At 31.2% G+C, this 21,851-nt stretch overlaps 1 protein-coding gene and 1 long non-coding RNA gene across 2 annotated transcripts in view; one reads left to right on the top strand and one right to left on the bottom strand.

The window, feature by feature from the left end:
* The window catches only part of LOC111623783, a 35,516-nt gene extending 17,754 nt beyond the window's left edge, over positions 1-17,762 (top strand). Inside the window, exons 5-8 of the long non-coding RNA XR_002756480.1 lie at positions 559-646; positions 16,725-16,881; positions 17,014-17,181; positions 17,628-17,762. This is a non-coding gene — a long non-coding RNA (uncharacterized LOC111623783). The remainder of the gene's footprint in view (positions 1-558; positions 647-16,724; positions 16,882-17,013; positions 17,182-17,627) is intronic.
* The window catches only part of LOC111623780 (spectrin beta chain, non-erythrocytic 1-like), a 62,787-nt gene that overhangs the window by 7,822 nt on the left and 33,114 nt on the right, over positions 1-21,851 (bottom strand). Inside the window, exons 24-44 of the mRNA XM_023366482.1 lie at positions 21,689-21,802; positions 21,482-21,603; positions 21,294-21,354; positions 20,689-20,790; positions 19,743-19,931; positions 19,584-19,661; positions 19,244-19,507; positions 18,870-19,154; positions 17,599-17,724; positions 17,387-17,517; positions 16,985-17,171; positions 16,708-16,908; positions 16,538-16,633; positions 16,318-16,452; positions 16,060-16,242; positions 15,752-15,943; positions 9,835-9,990; positions 9,470-9,687; positions 7,090-7,378; positions 6,823-7,005; positions 349-471 (exon numbers count right to left, since the gene is read on the bottom strand). Of these exons, the coding sequence (XP_023222250.1) occupies positions 349-471; positions 6,823-7,005; positions 7,090-7,378; positions 9,470-9,687; positions 9,835-9,990; positions 15,752-15,943; positions 16,060-16,242; positions 16,318-16,452; positions 16,538-16,633; positions 16,708-16,908; positions 16,985-17,171; positions 17,387-17,517; positions 17,599-17,724; positions 18,870-19,154; positions 19,244-19,507; positions 19,584-19,661; positions 19,743-19,931; positions 20,689-20,790; positions 21,294-21,354; positions 21,482-21,603; positions 21,689-21,802 (3,435 nt within the window). The remainder of the gene's footprint in view (positions 1-348; positions 472-6,822; positions 7,006-7,089; positions 7,379-9,469; positions 9,688-9,834; positions 9,991-15,751; positions 15,944-16,059; positions 16,243-16,317; positions 16,453-16,537; positions 16,634-16,707; positions 16,909-16,984; positions 17,172-17,386; positions 17,518-17,598; positions 17,725-18,869; positions 19,155-19,243; positions 19,508-19,583; positions 19,662-19,742; positions 19,932-20,688; positions 20,791-21,293; positions 21,355-21,481; positions 21,604-21,688; positions 21,803-21,851) is intronic.

Genomic DNA, 21,851 nt, shown 5'->3' with positions numbered 1-21,851 from the left:
AACAAAATGATATTTTTTTGATGTATGTAAATAATGAAGTCGTACAACTTAAAATTATTGGAGGGATATTGACAGGCCATAATAAATGGGTTGTCTTGTGTGGGGACTGCTGGTTGCCATCAATAATCAGTTCAAAAGTTATGCAAAACTATGAAGGCTAACAGATTCTTTCTGAATAATGTGTAGTCATTGGCATATTTTATTCATAATCTTGTTGATTGCTATATAATTAACTTTTTATCTATTTATTCCACCTACAAGGATTTAATGTCTTATATTCTGTGAAAAAGAGTTAATATTAAATGCTTAAATATTAAAAATAACCAATGAATCAATATACTCATTTACATCAAGTATCCTCTTATGTTCTTTGCGTTTCATAGCATCTACTCTTTCCTGTTCTTTCCGCTGGGCTTCTACTTTCTTATATTCTTCTTCCTCTTGCTTTTGTTTTGAGAATGCCTCTTCTATCTTAAAATAAAAATGTAATGATAAATGTCATACACTTTTATACATTTTACATATCTAATAATTAATTTATATTTGAAAAATCAACAGATTTACAAGGATACAAATAAACACTTGAAAAATCAATGAATTAATTCATCTATAATATTGAAGAATAGTTAAGAGAAATTATTATACAGTAAGTATATTTAAATATTACATTTTTTTTAGTCTATATGTTGCTTTTTTCCTACTGTTCATAGAAAAACTAAAGTACAACCCTGACAAAAACCTCAGACAGCATGTAATTTTTATCAATATCTAGCATATTCTTCAATAATATCAAACAAAAACATTTTGTACACTTATGATAGAAGTTTACTAATATATAATATATTGTAACTGAAGACTTTTACATAAAAAAAGTTATGTATTATTAACATGAAAAAGTATGTGCAACAAAAAATACTTTGGACAGTACATTAATATTTAATTATTTTACCTTTGGTTTATACAACAGCTTTCATATGAACATTTGACATATCAACAACCCTTGCACTCATTTGGAGTGATTTCATTCCAAATTTACTTTTTTTTTTTTCCTTTAACCATTCACACTTTCTCAATGCTTTTTAAATTCTACTCCACATGTTTTCTATAGGAGAAAGGTTGGGCTGCTCGATGGCCCATTTTTAATGTATTAATATTATATTGGGCCAGCTAAGCCTTGGTGGTTTTAGCAATATGGTAACTTGCACCATCCTGTTGGAAAATAAAATGTCTGTGATATTGTAATTTTTCTAATGATTACAAGTTTTACTCAAGGTTTGTCGGTATTTTGCTGCATTTACTGTTTTCTTGATGAAATACAAATTTCCCACACCTTGGGCTGACATGCAATCTCACACCATAACACTTGCTGGAAATTTTACAGTGTTGTAGACAGCCACAATGGGATGGCTCTCTTCATTTTCTAACGACTTTTTTCTATTGCCTCCAATGCAGACTTCAAACTTTGCCTCATCACTAAAAACAACTTGCTTCCACTGTTGTTGTGTTCAGCATTGGTTCTCTTTGGCCCACTTTAATCAGTTTTTTATTTGTGTTTTTGTGAGAAGTGGTTTTGCCTTTATCTAAGTTAGGGATCCCCAAACTTTTTATCCTGTCGACCCCTTTATAGAATATTTGCCTTCTTATTGACCCCCAGATTAAGTATTTAACAAAAACATTAAATCATTTTGGCATTTCTAATGTTAAGTGATAAGGAGTCCTACATAACAACCCAACAAAAGAATTTATAGTTCCCATATCTTTTATAAAATCCATCCAATAACATTAACAGAAAAAGGAGAACTTTTTCACTGATTTATGATCTTAAAAAATAATAGTAAAATTATGGATTGATGGAAATTTGCCTATAGTTCTTAAACTGTATGTGTCATAATAGGTAAAATACACACTTATCTTTGAAAACATAAGTTATATTGGATGAAAAAAACCTCTTACTGTCATTTTGCGACTACTACTGAATTCCTGAAAAATATGTTGACATGCCTTTTTATTAAAATAGTTTATATTAGTGGGATGGATAAGTCTGAAGACAAGCAGCAAGATTATTGATATGCGGTTGAAAATTGGTAAGTTTTAGTCACAAATCACCACAGTTTTCCAATTTCAATCTGTTCCTCTGTTTTGTCAAATTGCGTTCACGTGGCTAAAACCAGCTTCAACCATGTATGAAGTTGGGAATGCGAGTAAGAAAAGTTCGGCTTCTGCTCTGAGCTTGGGATATTTAGGGCAATATTGTTATTGCTCCAAAATTCACTGAGGTTTTCATTTTTAAACAACGCTTTAGCTTCAAATCTACACATATTTCACTCAGTTGATCTTCTAAGCCAGGTTAACTACCTTCATTATCTATTTTTACATCAAATGGATTAGCAAACCATTTGGAAACATGCATATTCTCCAAGTCTTCAAAACGTGCTTTAAAGTCTTCTCTTAATTTATCAAGATGTTTAATATATATCTCCAAATCACGGTCAGAAATCTTTTCATTTTCTTTTAGTACTTGCAAGTTTGAAAAATATTTAAAATCGGATCGTGCCAGTGAAGATTTAAATACAGTAGAGTGTCGTTTATCTGAAAGCCAGTTATCCGAAACGTCGGTTAACCGAAAGCATTCCAGTCGGCAAATTTAAATTTTCGCTAGTGCTCTGGAGCTGCAATCTTTGGCTATATCTTGGGCTACTCCAATATTTTTTGTTGGTGTGTGTTTTAGCTGGCAGCACTGGCACTTTTGTATGGTGTTTTTCTGAGCACTGTGTCTCGTGCTGAATCAAATGATTTTGATACTAGATCAACTTCTAAAGTATAATTTTTTTGGTTTTATATTTTTCAATATATTTATTTTGTTTGTAAAAAATAAAAAAATAATTTTTAACGATACNCAAACCAAAGCGTTGAATTTTCGTCGATGTTAAGCCTAACATAAACTTAACACACAACAACGGAGAAAAATTTCAACACACATAACACACACAACGGAGAAAAATTTCAACGTGGAATAGGTTAATATATTTTTCGTACATAATCGGTTATCCGAAAAATAAGTTATCCGAACAACCTCATTCCCCAATTGATTTGGATAAACGACGCCCTACTGTAGCTCCATTTTTACTTGAAAGGCCATAATGATTTTGTGAGCTTGAACAATTGTAACGTTTTTTCCTTGCAAATGCTTCTGTACTATATTAATGATTTTCGATATATTATGATATTTTCTCTGTGAAGGACAAAATATCTACATTTAGAGTGAAACCTAACTAGAGTGTAACAGTGCAACATACGTCTGTGATTAGTGAACTACCAGTGTTCATAACATGTTTGCAACACTAGTACAGTTGCCAGATGCGTGAAAACAGAGTAACACATGTTTAAAGCAGTGTAGGCTAAGGCAAAACTCAAGTTATAACTAGGGAAGTCAGTAATGTTGTTGATCATATCCCTATTTCGAATTTTTATTGGAATATTCTATTTTTTTCTTAGACAATTTAATTGATCCTCTTTGGTATTAGTCGACCCCCTTTCGACCCTCGTGTATTAATCGGCCCCTGGAGAACTCTTATCGACCACATGTCACAATTGTTTAGTAAAATTAATAATATTTTCTTATCCAATAGAAGCTTTAACCAAGTTTGTGCAGATGGATATAACAAATTTATTTTGTAACTTTATTCCATTCCTTCACTAATTCACTGGATGATGTACCTCAATTATTTTAATTATTTCATGAAGGTGCTTGTGTCAGTATTTGTTATAGTTGCTGGATGAATATTACTTCACATACATCAACACCCTGTATCATTTTTATTAAACAAATACATCTCAATAATAATAATATGGAAAAAACTGCAAATATCACGTGTCAGGACAAGTCATTTAATCTATTGTCTGAAGTATTTTTGGTCAGAGATGGCTCTATCTAAGCTTTTCTTCCCCCCTTTTTTTGTCTTAAATGCTTTTTTCCAACTGCACATAAAAAAATTTTCATGTTAACAATACATAAAAAAGTTATGTAAAAATCTTCAGTTATAATCAAAGTTTACTATAGTCCACGTAGGAAAAGAGTAGACACGAGTCTGTCTGAGTGTATGTCAGATGAAAGGAATGATATGAGAACTGTGATTAATGTGTCAGTTTAATTTTATTACTTACTCTTAATTCTAACATTTGTAAAAAAATAAAACAATAAAATTACTTATGTTAAAGATTGTATAAAAATGTTTAAGAAATGTTTTTTACATTGCTTAACACCTCTTCTGGCTGTTTTGTTAACTCCCAAGAGGTAGCCTCGTTCCATACCTTTTATCCGATATAGATTCTTCTAGTTTGGATTGATTCGTGTCTACTCTTTCACTGTGCAGACTATATTAATATAATACAAACATTTTGTATACTTATAATTATTTTATTTGATATTAATGAAGAATAAACCAGAAATTGATTAAAATGACATGCTGTTCAAGGTTATTTTTGTCAGGATTGTAGGATACACAAACCATGTTAAATGTTTATGTAACTACTTGTAATATTTCTGATATATATGATAAACTAATAATATAATGCCAATTGGTATATTCAATATTAGCATCATAAACATAAATTTGTAACACACACACAATAGTTCATAATACAGCTATCAAAAACAGAGCCCAAGTTAAAATCTATTATGAATTGCTACATATTTTAATAAATTTTAACTCTTAATACTTCCATAATAGTAATTTATATGTATTTGTTATAATCCAAGTCAGAAGCTAACTCCACAATTAATAAAAATATTAAATATAGAAAAAATTATTTAACTTTTTCATTATGAAGGGGGAGGCCAAATTTACTTTCCTGATTATACCAGTGTGCATAACAATATCAATGATTATTTGTAAAAGAAAATTAGCTACTAGTTATAATCAGTACAATAGAGCACCATTTATACTTCTCTCAAGGGACCAAGTTAAAATGATGTATAACAGAGACATCTGATTGAAACTTAAGTGAAAATGCACCACAAAATGACAGAACTAATAATTTTCATAAAATAGTATTATAGGTTTTGAATAAACCCTTGCTGAAAAAATGCAAAAGGTACTGTTTTGATATTATAGCTTTTAATGAATGTTTCAATATTTCTGCACATGTTGCATTGATAAGTATCTGAGTAGATACAGTTCACGCACTCAATAAATAACAATAAATTCTAAAATAAGTTTTATCTATTCAAGACTAAAATGTCCTTGTAACAACTAGTAATACTGCAACCATCTGATTACCACTATATTGTGATTGATTTACACTCATTAGCCAATAATCTTCAACTACTCCTCCTCTCTGAGAGACAGCATACTTGGATGAATCAATTTTATGCTATTTAATTCCAGAATATTAAGAGAGGAGGGGTATGAGAGTAGAACAAAGAAAATGACTCAGAATTTCTAGAAAACATTTATTATGGAATTTCATTTCTATTAATGAAGTATTTTATCATGAAAAGAGATTGTTTTATAATAAATTATAGAATGAATTGGTTATCAAAAAGTATAAATAATTATTATAATGCCACTTTGTATTACAGATTAGAAACTTCAAAATACTTTTACTGGTAGGTTAACTGTTCCCTTGTTGAGAAGTAACTATTGTGGGAATACATTTTTTTATGTTTGATTGTCATGGTTTCTGTATCACTTATTTTTACACTGAAAATATGAAAAATTAACTATAAATTTTATCAAAATAATTTTCATCTGCTACCAGTTCAGGAGAAAATTCTGGATGCTTCTTTGAACACTACATATACAACATATGATACATATGTTTTGACAATTTTTAGAGATTTCGAACAATTTATGAGAAATTTTGTTTGTGCCATTGTATCTGTGTGGATTTATCTTTCTTTTTATTTATATACTTTTCTATAAATCTGTTCAATTTCATTTGTTAAAATAAACTTTTATAGACTTTTTAAATTAATCTGTGACATCTGTTGCCAAAGACATAACACAATTTAACTTCAAGTTTAGTTATTTCCATTTTGGAAGTAATAAATACTATTTATTTGCTATGTGTACAGGGTGGGTGGAAAGTAACTAGGCATTGAGAAATCACTGTAATTTTTGTAATAATAATGCAATTATAATAAAATCTGCATGTACATTGATCAATGGAATTTTATAATTCCATTGATCAATGTACAATTCTTACATCGATGGTGTGGGCAGTGACCAAGACAGGCTACACTTGCAGTAGAAAAAAAGATGGCCAACTGCTTGTTTGTTTAGAGTGAGTGCAGATTTCTACACACTATGAGGTGTGAAAATCAGTGGCTGTTGTGAAGGGATGTCTTGCCACAATCCATCTATAAACAATCAAGAATTTTCATTCAAAGTTAAAATGACCACAGGTTTGGTTGCAGACATAGAAGTGGCATCCATCCACATGATCTGAGGAAAGTGTGTTGTTGATGGATTGCACCAGTGCCTATATTGAATTTTAATGTATACATCTGTATTTCAATTTAACAAAGTACACATCAAATAATTTTCATCATCATTGAATATATTTTCAGATTATATTATATTATTGTACTAGTATTACAAAATTTTTCTCCCCTATGCTCATGACTGTCAACAGAGTGGTAAGAAATTCTTTACTTCAATAGATATTATCAAATTTTAATTTCTACCAAAAGTATTACTAAGTATCTATTATAATTGAAAGTGCAAGGGTAAGCAGAATGTGATTACTGTTTTTGTTGTTCAGTATAATTGCAACAAGTCTTGCCATAAATACCAAATAGAAAATTTATATAATACTTACTTTGGTAATTCTTTTCAAAGCAAGAAATTTATCTTCCTGTGCTTCAATTGTTTTAAGGAAATCATCGTGTTTGCGAATTAATTCTTCCACGGCAGCTATAGACTCACCATACTGATTATCATTTAAAACTGGTTCACGACTTTGTAACCAAGAATCCAATTGTTCTGCATCTCGTTTAAATATCTAAACATCCAAAATTAACAAAAACTTAATTTGACAAGAAAGGAATAAATGATTTAATAGCCTTATGACTTAATTCTAAAATACCTGAGCATCCAGATTCTGTTCATAGAGAATTTGACGTTTCTCCCAAGTCTGAAATAATGTTTCTAGTGATGTATTTAATCTCTGTACTTTATCTTTTATTTCTTCGGCCATAAAATGTCCAGTATTAATAATTGCTTCTCCAGTTTCTTGAAAACGAACAAATGTTTCCAGTCTTGTATCAATTTCTGCTTTATGTTCTTTATGCCTGTTCAATAATGTTTCTGCACCAGCAACATCTTTTGCAAGATCATCTGATGTTATTAGGGCCATCATTTCATTTATCCAAGCCCTAAAATAAAATTTTAAGTATTATGTAATTTCTTCATTAAAAGTAAGTAAATATTTTTAATGAAGAAATTACATAAATAGTTTTGTTTTATACAACTTTGTATGTGAACATTAATGTTCTGAAGACAAAAACAAGTATAAACAAGATATAAGGCTTCAGTTTAACAGAGTAAGTATAAAATCTATTGCCATGATATATATATATATCATACATATATATATCCTATATATATATATATAAAATAAATCTAAGAAACAATAGTAATGCTTCTTAACCTGACTAACCCTATTATCTTTATTTCTAGAATTTTTTTCAAGGTAGTTATAGAAAAAAGATTTAACAGGAATCCAGATTAATACAGAAAATCTAGTAACTTAAATTGCAAACTTGAATATTCTAACTGCAATAAAAAAAAATTTTGTCTTAGCTGCATTATTTATTAGAATTAGCTGAGAATTATCAGTTATTAAGTCATATGTAAAAAATGTACATAGTTTGGGACCCCTGTTTTTAAACTATGGCATGCAATAAGGCTTTATCCAGTCTGCATTACTTTTAGACAATTATTACTTGCATTAAACAATTTAAACTGAAGCCAGGAAGTGTAAGTGATAGGGCCATATTAAAAACAGAGGTCCCATTTTCTTGAAAAATCCAAAGCATGGATTACTAACTGTTTTTAACTCAAGCAAACAACACACAATAATGTTTTCTTATCTGTACTTCCCAAAATAAATGATATTTGTAATGTATTTTATTTGTGTTCAATGTACTTTTTTTAATTTACATATATATGTAAATTAAAAAAAATACATTGAACACAAATGTTCATGGACAGGCTGGAGTGATATACATATATATCACTCCAGCCTGCTGCTATTGTCAGAATTAGTAAAGTGGTCCACTTCTTGAAAAGTTTGGGGACCCCTGGATTAGAATCTATTTTTTTATCATCCCATGCAATTAATTTTATAAAGCCAACAGGCTTTATAAAATTAATTGCATGGAATGATCAAAAATATAGACAAGATTTATCTGTAATTTCTCAACAAATACATCCAGCTTGTCCAGGCATTTATTAAAAGAATAATAAGTTTGCTCATCCTATCCTCAAAAAATTCCTGGCTGTTTAGAGTTGATGATGAATCAAAATGTCTGCAGCAAACATCCACAGTTCTGATGTGCTGTCATTAAAGAGAATAAACTCGTGGTTAAGGAGTCCAGGATATTTTCTCCTAATAGTATTTTTCAAGTGTTTTAGCATATTGCAATACAAAGTAGTATTAATAATACGTCCATGTTGCAAAAAACTCCTCCAAAATCAAACCCATTGAGTCCTGACAGATGGTATCACCTTAAAATTCCATGTTCTTAGTGCTATTTACCAAGCATGAGATGTTTCCATTCCATAGAAGCAGCACCATGGTAGGTATAAAACAAATGGATCCATGTCTTGTTATCTGTAACAATTTACAGGAGAAAATAATCTTCCAAGAAATTTCAAGAAATAAAGACATGCCATCATTCAGTGAGCTTTGTTGCCAGTTTTTAATGCACATGTAACCCCACCATACACAGATACTATTGTATTGAAAGTCATCATGCCAGGCCAAGTTAGTAGGAACATCACTTTATGGCAAATTATCTATCATGTTTGATCATGCAGTTTGCTAATTCTTGTGGAATCGACTTCTGTTGTTAAACAGTTTAGATGCCGACTGCAGCTTTCATCACTCACAAGTTTTTAAATGGAAGAGAATAGTAGAATTTTATACTGATCCCTAGTTCTAGGGATCAGTATAAACTGATCTGAAATGCATATAAATAAAAATCTGTGAATTAATATTGCCTGATGAGTGATTCTTGACCTCTGGTGAATGTCAGATTGGAAGGACATAACAAATTTATTTATTTGCCTACAAACCTTTTTTGTGGTTATAAAAATAAAAGATTGTATCTGGCAAATATTGCTGATATTAGCTTTATCTAGTTATCTAAAATCTGAATTAATTCTAGCTGGTAGATTTTTTTGGCTAAAATTAACTAGTGCTAAATTATATTTCATCAATTTAATGTTTTAACATAACTCACATTAATTCTCTAAATTCATCAAAGTATGCTTGTAATTTTTCTGCTTGATGCAATTTATCTTTTTTCTGTGCAGATTTTTCTAAAAGTTGATTCCATGTTTCTGCAACTTCTTCATGTTTAGCATCAATGTGTTCTTTTGCATCCGGAAATTGAGCAGCTAAACGGCGGGCTTCTTCTACAAGAGCAACAACTTGTTCTTTTACAGCAGCGAGGTCTCTCTGTTAAAATAATTATAATTATAAGTGAAAAACTATAAACAATGAAACATATACATTGAAATATGATGTGTAAATGTTTCTTTTCCTACATAATATGCACATAAACACAAATCTACAGATATTATTATATATAAACATTCCACTTACTTCAAAACCTTCATGATGACGAAGTAAAGCTTGAATACTTTCCAGATCATGACCATAATCTTCACTGGATAAAACAGCATCTTTTTCATGGATCCAACTAATTGTTTCATCTGCACTACGATCAAATGTATGGACTTGTTTAGCACCAGCTAATGCCTGAAATTTTAGAAATATAAATAAAAAGCTATAGAGTAAAAAAAAATTAAGATAAGTCTAAAAGCAACAAAAATATGGAAGAGAATCTTCAAACTTTTTAAATGTAATGAAATAATGAACTTGTATTGTTTATGATTAATCTAAAAAATCTGAGTAATTTTTATCATTATGCAAACAAAATACTAATTATACAAGTTTTCAAAACTTTCTATAGCATCAAAGTCTCTGACTATAAACAAAGCATGATTATATAACATGGAACTCCATGTTATATGAAAACAGAAAGTAATAAATTAAGTTATTGTTTTGGTTAAGCTCTACAATACCTAGAAATGAAACTAGATAATTAGTTTAAGCTTTAGCAATTGCTAAAATGTTGCAAATTATTTTAAAATAGATAGTTATTTTGATGCTTCTATTGCTCTATTAAGCAATTATTTGTAATTTATCATTTATATCATTTATAAAACATCTGTTGGTTAAATTATAACTGAAAACATTGTTCATATTTTCAGTTATAATTTACCCAATAACAGATACAGAACAGTTAAATAGCTTGCTTCCTGATTTTTAAGCTTTTTAACTGATGTTGCTTCATGCAAGATTTGTAGATCTTCCACTATGGCTTCACCTTATTGTGGTGAATGGGCTTGGTGGTCTTTATTGACATATCTCAGTGGAATCTTCGTTGCTTGAGATCTGTGGCACAATCCAATAAAGGAAGAAGGAGGACACCCATCAATTCCAAAGGGGATCCTCTTGGATCACCATATTATTACATATAGCTTTGCAGGCATTAACTAAGTTTTTTGTTTAATTTTTAGACTCCTGCATGGATAATAATAATCTTTTTTACACATTACATGTAAGGAGGAGAAGTTAGGAAAGAGCACCTGAACTTGTTCAGAGTATATAACTAATCCTTTATCTCTTTCTTTTAGGAGTATCTTGAGTTGGCAAGGAAGGTTGTTGTTGTATTTTTGCTAGCTCTATTTCTAAGATCTCTATTGATCCTGATCCTGTAATAAAGGAAAATACTCCATGGTGGAATATGGAGCTTAACAGGATGAGGAAAGAGGTAAGAAGGTGCAAAAAAAAATTCTGGAGAGAAGAGGACATTACTGAGGAGGAGCATAAGAGGCAAGAATACAAGGACAAATACAGGCAATATTAAAGGCTGATTAACACCAGTAGGTCTAAAGCCTGGCAAGAATTTTGCACTGAAAGGCCACCTAGACCAATTAAGTTTTCTCCACCCACACCAGTTTGGCTTCCAGAAAGGGAAAAGCANTTATTGTATCTATCTATCTCTTATTTACATTATCTGTAATAATCTTAAGTTAGCCACTTTATTGTCACTTTAAGTAATAGTTAGAGATTTTATTGTATTTAAACATTGTATTTATTTTATATTCTTTTTCTTTTGAACCCACATCTTGAAGATACCGAGATTGTTTATACATGGATCAAAGTGTAAGAGAAATTTGCCTATTTTTCCGATTTTAGGGACTTCCCTAATGATTTAGAGAATATTAATTAACAGCAATAAATCTATAACATGCGAGGAAAAGGATGAGAGGACAATTAAATAATTAAATAAGTTTGTAAGAGAATAAAACTTAAAAAAAGTGGAAAAACACCACTTCATGCCCCCCCGCCGATCATAGCAGAGATCGGACATCGTTTCAGGGCACAACAGTAACCAAAACAAGCGATGAATAATGATGAGATTTGTCAGTAAAAACAGTTTTGCTTCTGTAATGACTCGGCTCAAAAGTCAAACCAATACGATAGTAAGCCATATCATAACTCTCCTGTGCTGAAAAGCATATAAAAGAGACATAAATCCAGACAAAGACAGAGCTCCTTGGCAGACAACGGTAGAAAGTACCGGCCTCTCCAGACTCTCAACGAACCATCCCATACCAGGAAGGCATCAGCGGCGGACATCAGCAGTAGACTTGAGTGAACCTATCCCGCCATAATCGCAAGGAAATTCCATTTCGAAGCGAACGCCATTTACCGGCAGACATCAGTGAAGGACCAAGCAAAAAGGAAGAAAGAACTAGATCAGGAGACTGACTGGACTTACAAGAGAAGACGGCTCTCTTTTTCCTGGTATGTTGTAGTTCGGATACCCTCCCTGTTAGGCAGCCCTCTCGTTTTATAGATAGAAATAGGCAGATTTCTTGAATCGGATCTTAAGAGTGTTATGCAGAACATAATTTTTGAAAATAAACTCTTGTTATTTGTATTTGACTTTGCATTCATCCTCCTGAGAGGCTCATTCCCGGACTTCAGAGTGACTCTTACCCTCGCGCCTTAACTATCGATTTTGACTGAATCGGCGGTGTGTCCGACAAAACACACCTGGTGGCAGGACCCTACCCTACTCTAACGTAAACTAACTTTTGACGGCCGCTGGTCCCCACAGGAGGAGCATAAGAGGCAAGAATACAAGGACAAATACAGGCAATATTAAAGGCTGATTAACACCAGTAGGTCTAAAGCCTGGCAAGAATTTTGCACTGAAAGGCCACCTAGACCAATTAAGTTTTCTCCACCCACACCAGTTTGGCTTCCAGAAAGGGAAAAGCACAGTGAATGCCCCGGATAACTTGATTGAATACATAAATACCGCCAAAAAGGCAAGTAATCATACTCTCCTAGTAGCAATCGACTTCAAGGGAGCCTTTGACCATGCCTGGTGGCCAGAGATTCTACACCAGCTTAGCAATGCCAACTATCCACGCAACCTTTCTAGGATTATTCAAAGCTACTTAAAAGACTGCTGTGTGGCCATTTATAGCAAGAATAGGCTGGTGCATACTCTTCCAATAAATAGGGGCTGCCCACAAGGTTCAAAGTCAGGACCCCTGTTATGGAACATCCTTTATAACAGCCTCCTTAACATGCAGGATGGAAAGCCTAATAACACCAGTATACAAGGCTATGTGGACAACACGATCGTGGTAATGTCCCACCCAAATCAGGAAAAGCTACAGGAGTCCATGAACAATCTTCTCACCCAAATTCACGACTGAAGCATGAGCATAAACCTCCGGATAGACTACAATAAGTGTAACACCATAGTCTTTCCAAAAGGAAACCCCCTGAAAAAAGCCCCATCAATAAAAATCAACGGTCACCACATCAAGCATTCCAACTGAATAAAATACCTAGGACTCCTAATAGACCATAAGCTGCTCTGGAAAGAGCATGTATATTAAGCATATGAGAAGGCCACAAAAGCTGCATGTGCTCTGGCCTCCATATGTAGGAACAAATGAGGCCTGAACTATATATAAGGCAAGGAAGACCATATACCTTATGGTCACTCAGCAAATCACAACCTATGATTGTGAGGTTTGGGGATAGAGTGGGAGTGGTTCGCGTAAGGTGGAAACTTAGCTCCCTACAGCGGCTTTCTAGCCATAGCAAACTTCCTGGTGATTGATTTACATATTCAATGTATAAATCTCCACCATACTCTGAAACGACTGTGTTGCAAGGAGTTGACCAGAGAGAGCTTCAATGCCAGGATGACATGGATTGACAAAGGGGACAGCATAGCAAAACTGATGGACTTTCTAATAGAAAAGGGTATCAATAGGACTGGTAGTAGCAGGCATCTGCACCCAGCCATTGGACCCAGCTGTGAGATCCTCCTGGAGGTGGTGTCCCCCACACTGCAGGGGTCGGTGTCTTCGCCAATGGGTACCGGAGGCTCATTTGTGGTGTATGGCCAGGGTGGTAAGGTTCTCCCCCAACAGTACTTCAGGTTAGACAATCACCATAGTAACAACCAAGCAGAGTCTCTGGCCATCTTAAAGGCACTCAAGTACATCCAGAAGATGCCTGGATTCAGTAATGTTAAGATAAAAATCATAATGGGTAGTAAGGTGGCATTACATCAAATTAATAAGTATAACGTTAACCTCCCAATAGTAAATGACATCATCAGTACATTGGCTTCCTTGGATTGTGCATTGGACACCACAATGGCATGGATAAAAGGTCATTCTGGCAGCAAGGAATGATCATGCAAACTTCCTTGCTAGAAAGACGATCTCCAACATAAATTCAAGTGCTTACTCTAGCGTCCCAGTCAGTTGGATTATTAAGCAACTGCACAGCTACTTTCTTAGCTGCTGGCAACATCAATGGGATAATAGTTTCACTGGCAGGACCATGCACAGTTTCCTTCTATTGCTGGAGGAAAGGGCAAAGTTCTTCTACTTCACCCCATCCTATCAGCTTATTCAACTATTGACCAATCATGGCAACTTGTGTGCGTATCTGGCACGCTTCCTAAATAAGGGTAATGGGTACTGCCTGTCCTCTTGGGAAACTGGAGGATAATGCCCATCTCCTTTATAAGTGCCATCTCTATAACATGGAACAGAGTAGCCTCATCGTAGCAGTCTCAGCTGAACTCGAAGTGTGGCCATGTTCTCCAGACTTGTTCCTCAAAAACAAAGACATCTATAAAGTGCTTGTGGACTTTGACTGCACTGTTAGCTGAGAATTTTAATCTTATATACAAAGGTCTTCCCATGTGGTAATCAAAGGTACTGCTGCTGTTTACTATGTGGTAACTATGTTCAGCGATCTCTGGCATCAATTAAGATAAGGCTCATAAATTGTCGGGATCAATATGTTGTATACTGTTCTTCTCATTACACGTTTTGTAAGGGCTTAACTCCAAGTGTATTAAGCCATTAGTATGGTTCGGTAAATTGTCATGTATTCCTGATAATTCTGTATATATCCATTTGTTGTTTTGCTAGCTAGCAGCTTAGCAGCACTGATTATGTATGTCATTTGTGTTAAATTAATGGTCCCATCTTGACCCATGTGATCCCCCAACCACTTTTCTTCCTTCTCTCCTTCCTTCCTTTTGTTTTCCAAACTATGCTGAAAGGCCGTCATAACTATCAACTGTCCTGCTGATGTGTTAGCTTCATTTTATGGATGTGGACTCTTAATAAGACTATATTGTTTTTAATAGTAGGCTTCCTTGTAGACATTTGACTTTTTTCAGTTCATTTCAGCATTATCTGGGAGTATATTTGCATTTCTGGAAATTCTCTCATGCCAAGGCATGAGAGAATTTCCAGAAATGCAAATGCTAATTTACTGGCTAAGCAAGGTACTTCTTATTCTTTTAGTATTTTTTCTCTAGGAAAAAAAACCTGTAAAAGACCTAAATGACTAGAAATAGTCCAAACAATGGTGGAAACTCTTGGTCTGAAACAGAGTAAGGCATTTTTGCCTAGCTTGTCTTCTGTGCAAATTGTGAATTTTCTTGCTTATGAAAAGAATTATATTCACTTTTTAACTTGTTTTTGTCAATTTCATAAACACTTGTCTGAATAAGAATGCCCCTTGGTTTTTTCCTGCTTTTGTGCCTCTGGTGATATCTTTCTTTAAAAAGAAGTTAATAGATAACAGACCTCTGAAGCAAGTTTTTTTTTATGGGGAGTGCTTTATGGCCTTGCCTCCCCTACTTGTACAATCTACAAACTATGAATATAAATTTTTAATAAATATATTATTAATTCTGATATAAAAAATGTATTTAATACTGTATTTTATATATAATTTTTTAAAATTTACAAGAATCAAGAACTGCCAATATTAATTGTAATGAATGTATTTCTTAGAAAAATAGTTTTCAAATATAAGAAGATTATTTTAAAAACGATGAAGGATATATAAAGTAAAATTAATGTGAATTAAAGTCAAAACTTTTACATACTTCTTGTCGAGAATGGCTGCATTCTTTCAGTTCTTCCCACATATGTAATATTTCTGCATTTTTAGCTTTAATTTTTTCTATCTCTGGGTGATTTTCATTTATAAGAGATAAAGCAGTTGTTTTTACAGATGTAACTCTATCTTCATTTGAATCTAAACTTGTTAAAAATGCTTCAAATTTTTGAATCAATATCTGAAATTAAATACAATAAATTTTTATAATTTTTGCAACAGAATATTTCTCTGTAATATTATACATGCCTTAATGATTATTGTAATGAAATTAATATTAGAATTTTTTAATCTTACTTCGACATGCTCGACATCCTTTCCGTAGTCTTCCGAGCTGGCAATCGACATCTGTTCTTGTATCCAAGTAGCTACTTCATCTGCATCTCTTATAAATATAAAAAACTGTTTACTTTCTTGTAATCTTTTGTTTCTTTCTTCTGAAAGTGTTTTCATTGTTTGGTAACAAGCTTCTATTTCTGCCTATAATGTAAGAATCCTTTTTTATAGTTTTTGAAAATCAAACATATAAAAATGTTGGTTCGCATCAATGTTTACCTGCTTTTCTTTTATATTTTCGCTATCAAAATGGCCTCGTTCAATTAAACCTTGACTTAATTTTCCTAATCTTATAATATTGTTATTGAAATTTTCAATATCTCTTTCTAAAACATCCAATTTTTTCAATAAAGACTGAAAAATTAGAAAAGTATTTTAATGTTATTTTTTAGTTTTTTTATATTAATATAATTTTGAAAATCATATTTATAAACAATACTTGAACAGAAGCTTCATCTTTTCCACAATCAACACTTGTGAGAAATGGTTTTTTCTCTTTCATCCAAGCATCGACTTCACTGACTTCAGAATAAAACTTGAAATAATAAAATGATAATTTTATACATAAACATATATTTATACTACAAGAAACATTAACTAATTATATACCATTTGTGATTCTACAGCATCCAGTAATCTAAGCCTTCGAACACTAGATAAATCTTTCAACTGCTGGAAAGAAGACTGAAATTCTTGTAGTTTAGCTTCTACTTCTGTAGATGCAAAATGTCCATTCCTTATCATCTGACGACCCTTGCTGACTACCGTAGCAATTAATGGCTCGTGAGTATGAATTTCAGCTTCTAATACCTTAAATGAATAAATAATAAAAGGTTGTTATAAATTAAATAAATAACAATTAACATATCAATGTAATTGTACTTACTTGATGTTTTTTCTGCAAATTCTGAACAGATATTAAATTATTTCCAAGATCTGTAGACGATGCTAATGGCTCTTTTTCATTAATCCATGAAAGTTCATCTTCGATATCTCTATAAAACTGTTGCAATAATAAAGCATCTTCTAAATTTTCTCTACGAATCTGACCTGGTTCATGAAGTGTTTGATACCTGATAAGAGGTCAATATAATCTTTATATATTTATCATTCAGTATTATCAAAAGCTAGCTTTTTTAGAAATATATTTAAAATAATTCTTCAATATGCAATAGAAAATATCTGCAGGAGTTTATATCTCTTATTAGAGCTAATTTATTAAAGATGTCTGCAAAATTCTTTATGTAGATTAGATTTTTATTATTATTAATAATCATAATCTAAATACCTTTTTACAATATTTGAAGCTCTTTCTTCAATTTCCTCTTTCATAAAATGATTACTATTGTGAAAACTAGCTGCTAAGTCTTTCACCTGTTCAATACTTTCTGCATGATTATTAATATCCACTTCTAAAAGCTAAAATAAAATTCATATATTTTTAATACATTCAAAATATGTGAAATCTTCAGAGTTTTTTAAAAAATTATTTATCCTAACTTGATGTTTCTTTAATAAATTCTGCACAGAAGTCAGATTCTTCCCGTGATCTTCGGACTGCAATTGAGTTTCGACTTCGTCCATCCAGGCATCTATATCTTCTAACATCCGACTAAATTGAAGAGCCTTTTAAATAAATAAATTTATTTATTTGATATTTTGGGAAAACATAAAACTGAATCTATTATATAATTAAAATAATTTAGAAAAACAAATTTAGATAAAAGATAACTTGGTTTATTTACTGATAAATAAAATCTGCAACAAGACAAGAATATGAAATTATACTTTCAATATATTTCTAATCTACAGCATGGTAGGCAACAGGGAACCACCATGCATTTGTATCTCCCCAAGATTTGATTGACAGATGATTTCAAAAGAACTGTCCATCATCTGCAACCCTCTGTAAAGAGGATGCCATGGAATAGAATAGAATATTCCTTATAAAAAGAATATTTTAAAGTTTTAATAAATTCATTTTTTTTCAAATTTATCAAGGTGTGGTGACTTAAAAATAATTTCACTACTTTTCAATTTCACATGGAAAACTAATACACTTTGTAATGTTGCTATTCAATGTACTGTACATATCAATAAAAATCAAATATTTAATTCTTATTATTTTTTAAAAACTAGATAAAAAGTTCAGGTAAGGAGGAAAAAATCTTATTTCAATGTAGTTGTATTGATTTAATATTTATTATATCTGAATCTTTTTGATGAGTTAAACTCAGCATTGTCAAAGTAGTAGACCTAAAATCAACTTTTTGCTTAAGTCAGTATTACTGAACAAACCAGTTCTCAAAGCCAACCACTGCCATATGTTATCAGGCAAATTAATAGCTATTATATTAATACAGCATTTAATTAGCTCGATAGCACATGGAAGTGGTTGGCTTTGGTAATACAATGTATCTGGTTTTAGTAGAAATGTTCTGTCAGATCCATGTAATCTTTGAATCTTGTTTTATATGGCAATTTGAAGTAACTTGGCCTAAATGTGTTTCTAAAGACAATGTAATTTCTCATACTGATGACATGAAGACTTACCAAAACATTGCATTTAAGAACTCAGCAATTATGTTTAAATGTTAGAATGAAATTGTAAATAAAATTACACTTCTTAATATAATAGATGTCTTCTGTAACATAAAAATCAAAAGAAAAAATAATAAACAATACTTTTTATGCAATAAAGTATCTACAGTAAATTTAAATTGGTAATAAATAAAAATTTTAAAAATTTCTTTATAATTTTATTTCAGTACCTGATAGGCATCTTGTAAACGTTCTTTTTTTAGAGCTGCTTGATCCAATAATTGTCTCCACAACAACTCCAATTCTTGAAGCTGAGTTTGAATTTCAACAGATGCAAAATGACCAGTTCCTATCAACTTCTCTCCTTCATTAGAAACTGCATCAATTCTTCCTTTATTGGCTGCTAATTCTGCTTCGAATGCTGCATGCTTTTGTATTTTGCTCAGTAAATTTGTTGAATCACGATATGATTCATCTAAGGCAACCTGCATTTTTTCGTGTATCCATCCAACAACCTAAATTTACACATTATATTGATTTGAATTAATAAAAACTATATTAAAAAAAAAGGTTTTTATTTTAAACATAAATTACTAAATCATACTTCATAGATATTCCTGAGAAATTGTTGTAATTGTTTTGATTCTTTTAGTTTCTTCTGTCGAATCATGGCATTTTCCTTGAGGCGATCTCGGCGTTGACATATTGCCTGGCATCTGGTCTGTATAGAACTACTGTCGTAATGTTTATTTGCGATTAATTCGGTTGCAAATTTTTCAAGTTGATCTATCTTTTCTCTCTGGGCACTCATTGTTTTTTCAAAGTTATCATGTTTACGAATCAGAGCTTCTACACTTGACATTGAATCCTAAAATTTGTTTAAAAAAATAATTAAAGATAAAAATACCAATAGACTTCAAATTAAAATTTATTTTTCAACTTACTCCCAAATCTTCATTATTAAGAAAAGCTTCTTTACTAGCCAACCAGGAATCTGCTTGTTCTGCTTGTTCTTTGAACATCTTAAAAATATATCAAATATCTTAAAATTATCTTTTTATTATTGAAAATGAATTAAGTATAGAAAACAAATTAATGCATACCTGAAATTCATAGCATTGTGATAATATTTGTCGACGTTCTTCCCAGGCTTGAATTAACATGCGTCGTAGCTCTTCTAAATGTTGAACGTTTATCTTTAATGTCTCAGAAGCACTGTGTTTCTGCTGTATTAAACGATGACCAAAGTCTTTTAAAGAAGAAAAAGCTTCTTGTCTACCATCTATTTCAGCCTAAAAGATAAAATTTAGTATTTGGGTGATTTTTATATCATAAATATTATTGGCTTATTTATTAATAAGAATAAAGTGAAATATGCCCAAAAAGTGTATTTTAATCAAATATAAAAGATATATAGAATAAAATTTTCAATAAGACCATTATAATTTTTTTTCTGGTAAAGGCCAGTTTCCATTTGCACAGAACTGTTACAATAAAAATCCACAAGAATGTATCTGACCATTCAAATTACTTTGTATTGATAGTTTTTTTAATAAATGCTGCTGTTAAATATAACCTGATAAACAATAGGTACTCAACAATACTCTTGTAAATTTATCCCAGACATCTTTTAAACTAAAACTACATCAATAAGAATCAATGGATAGATTTTCCAGAATCTACTGTATAAGCAATTTAGTTTATAGTTATAAACCTCTAAAAAAAAACTGCATTTAGGTGAAGAATTTAACTTATGTATTTTTCAAAGTATTGAAATTCTCTCTATAATTTTTATCTTTACATAAATCCTCAAAAAAAAATTAAAAATGGTATTTATTAATGAAATAATTACAAGAAAGCAAATATACATAAAATTATATAAGAAAAACAGAAATAAATTAAAATTTAATATTCCACACTTAGAGATATATAATTTACTACTAGATAATTTAATTTCATATATGTATATAATTTAGGCTGATGAAATTTCAACAGAAAATGTCAAATTTTGATCAAGAATATGGTCAATTAAAATAAATATCAATTTACTTTTCGCTCTCGATGTAGTTGTAAGAGAGACTGAGCTTCTGCAATGTTGTTTGCGAGGTCGGCAGATGTCATTCGTTCGATCATATCATTCACCCAACATTCCTATTTTAAATAATAAATAACTTTTAATTTAATGACATAAAAATATTTTATTTAACAAAAATAATGAAGCTTTTTTCTTTCTAATTTATGATGATTTATTATAAACAAATTTACTAAGTTAAAAAGATCACAAATTATTTTAATAGTAATATCAAAAGCGCTCAGCAACTAAATAAAGAGAAACAAAACACCTTTTTTGCCGAGAAATAAATATAATTTTAAAAAACCAAACGTTTTCAGCCTAGTTAATAGGCCATCTTCAGGTCGAAAAATGGAACGAAAATGTTCCATGAATAGAACATAAAAATTTTTAAATCAAAAATTTTACAAGAGAAAAAAAATTTTTTTTTATTTAAAAATTTTTATGTGAAGATGGCCTGAAGATGGCCTATTAACTAGGCTGAAAACGTTTGGTTTTTTAAAATTATATTTATTTCTCGGCAAAAAAGGTGTTTTGTTTCTTTTATTTTAATAGTAATGAAAGTAGTAATAAATTTTCTTACTAATTCTTTGGAATCTGAAAGGAATTTATGTAGTGTATACGAACTAGCCAAACGCTGTTTCCTGCAAAAAATACAAATTATAAATGTGTATATAATGTATGCAATATATAATCATGAATTATTTTTTTTAGAAATTCAATAAAAAGATCTTGTTCTTATGAATTTTCTTGTTAATATCAACATTATACCTATTAAGACAAAGATTTGTTAGTTGTCTCCAGTTATCTTGTAGTTCAGACACTTTTACTCGAGTCGAAGCAGCCATATCCGGATACTTTTGCATTAAATGACGGGCTTCTGAATCATGTTCCTGTTAAATAAGAACTCGGTTATATAATTTTGTTAACGGGTAAAAATCATTATATTTAACAAATAAATGAATTAAAGATACAAACCCTTAATTTTGATTCAATTGCAGTCATATCACGTTCAATTGCTTCTTGTTTTCGTTGTAAAGTTTCAACAGCTTGTAAATCTTTACCTTCATCCTCAACAGATAACGAAAGAGACTGAAATTAAAAGTTTTCTATTAATTAATTTCATCAGCATTACAGTAAT

The sequence above is a fragment of the Centruroides sculpturatus genome, unplaced genomic scaffold, assembly GCF_000671375.1.
Source record: "Centruroides sculpturatus isolate CEXI.00-Female unplaced genomic scaffold, Cexi_2.0 scaffold120, whole genome shotgun sequence".
Classification (NCBI taxonomy): domain Eukaryota; kingdom Metazoa; phylum Arthropoda; class Arachnida; order Scorpiones; family Buthidae; genus Centruroides; species Centruroides sculpturatus.
Note: the sequence above shows the minus strand (reverse complement) of the source record. Positions and strands in the feature narration are given on the sequence as shown.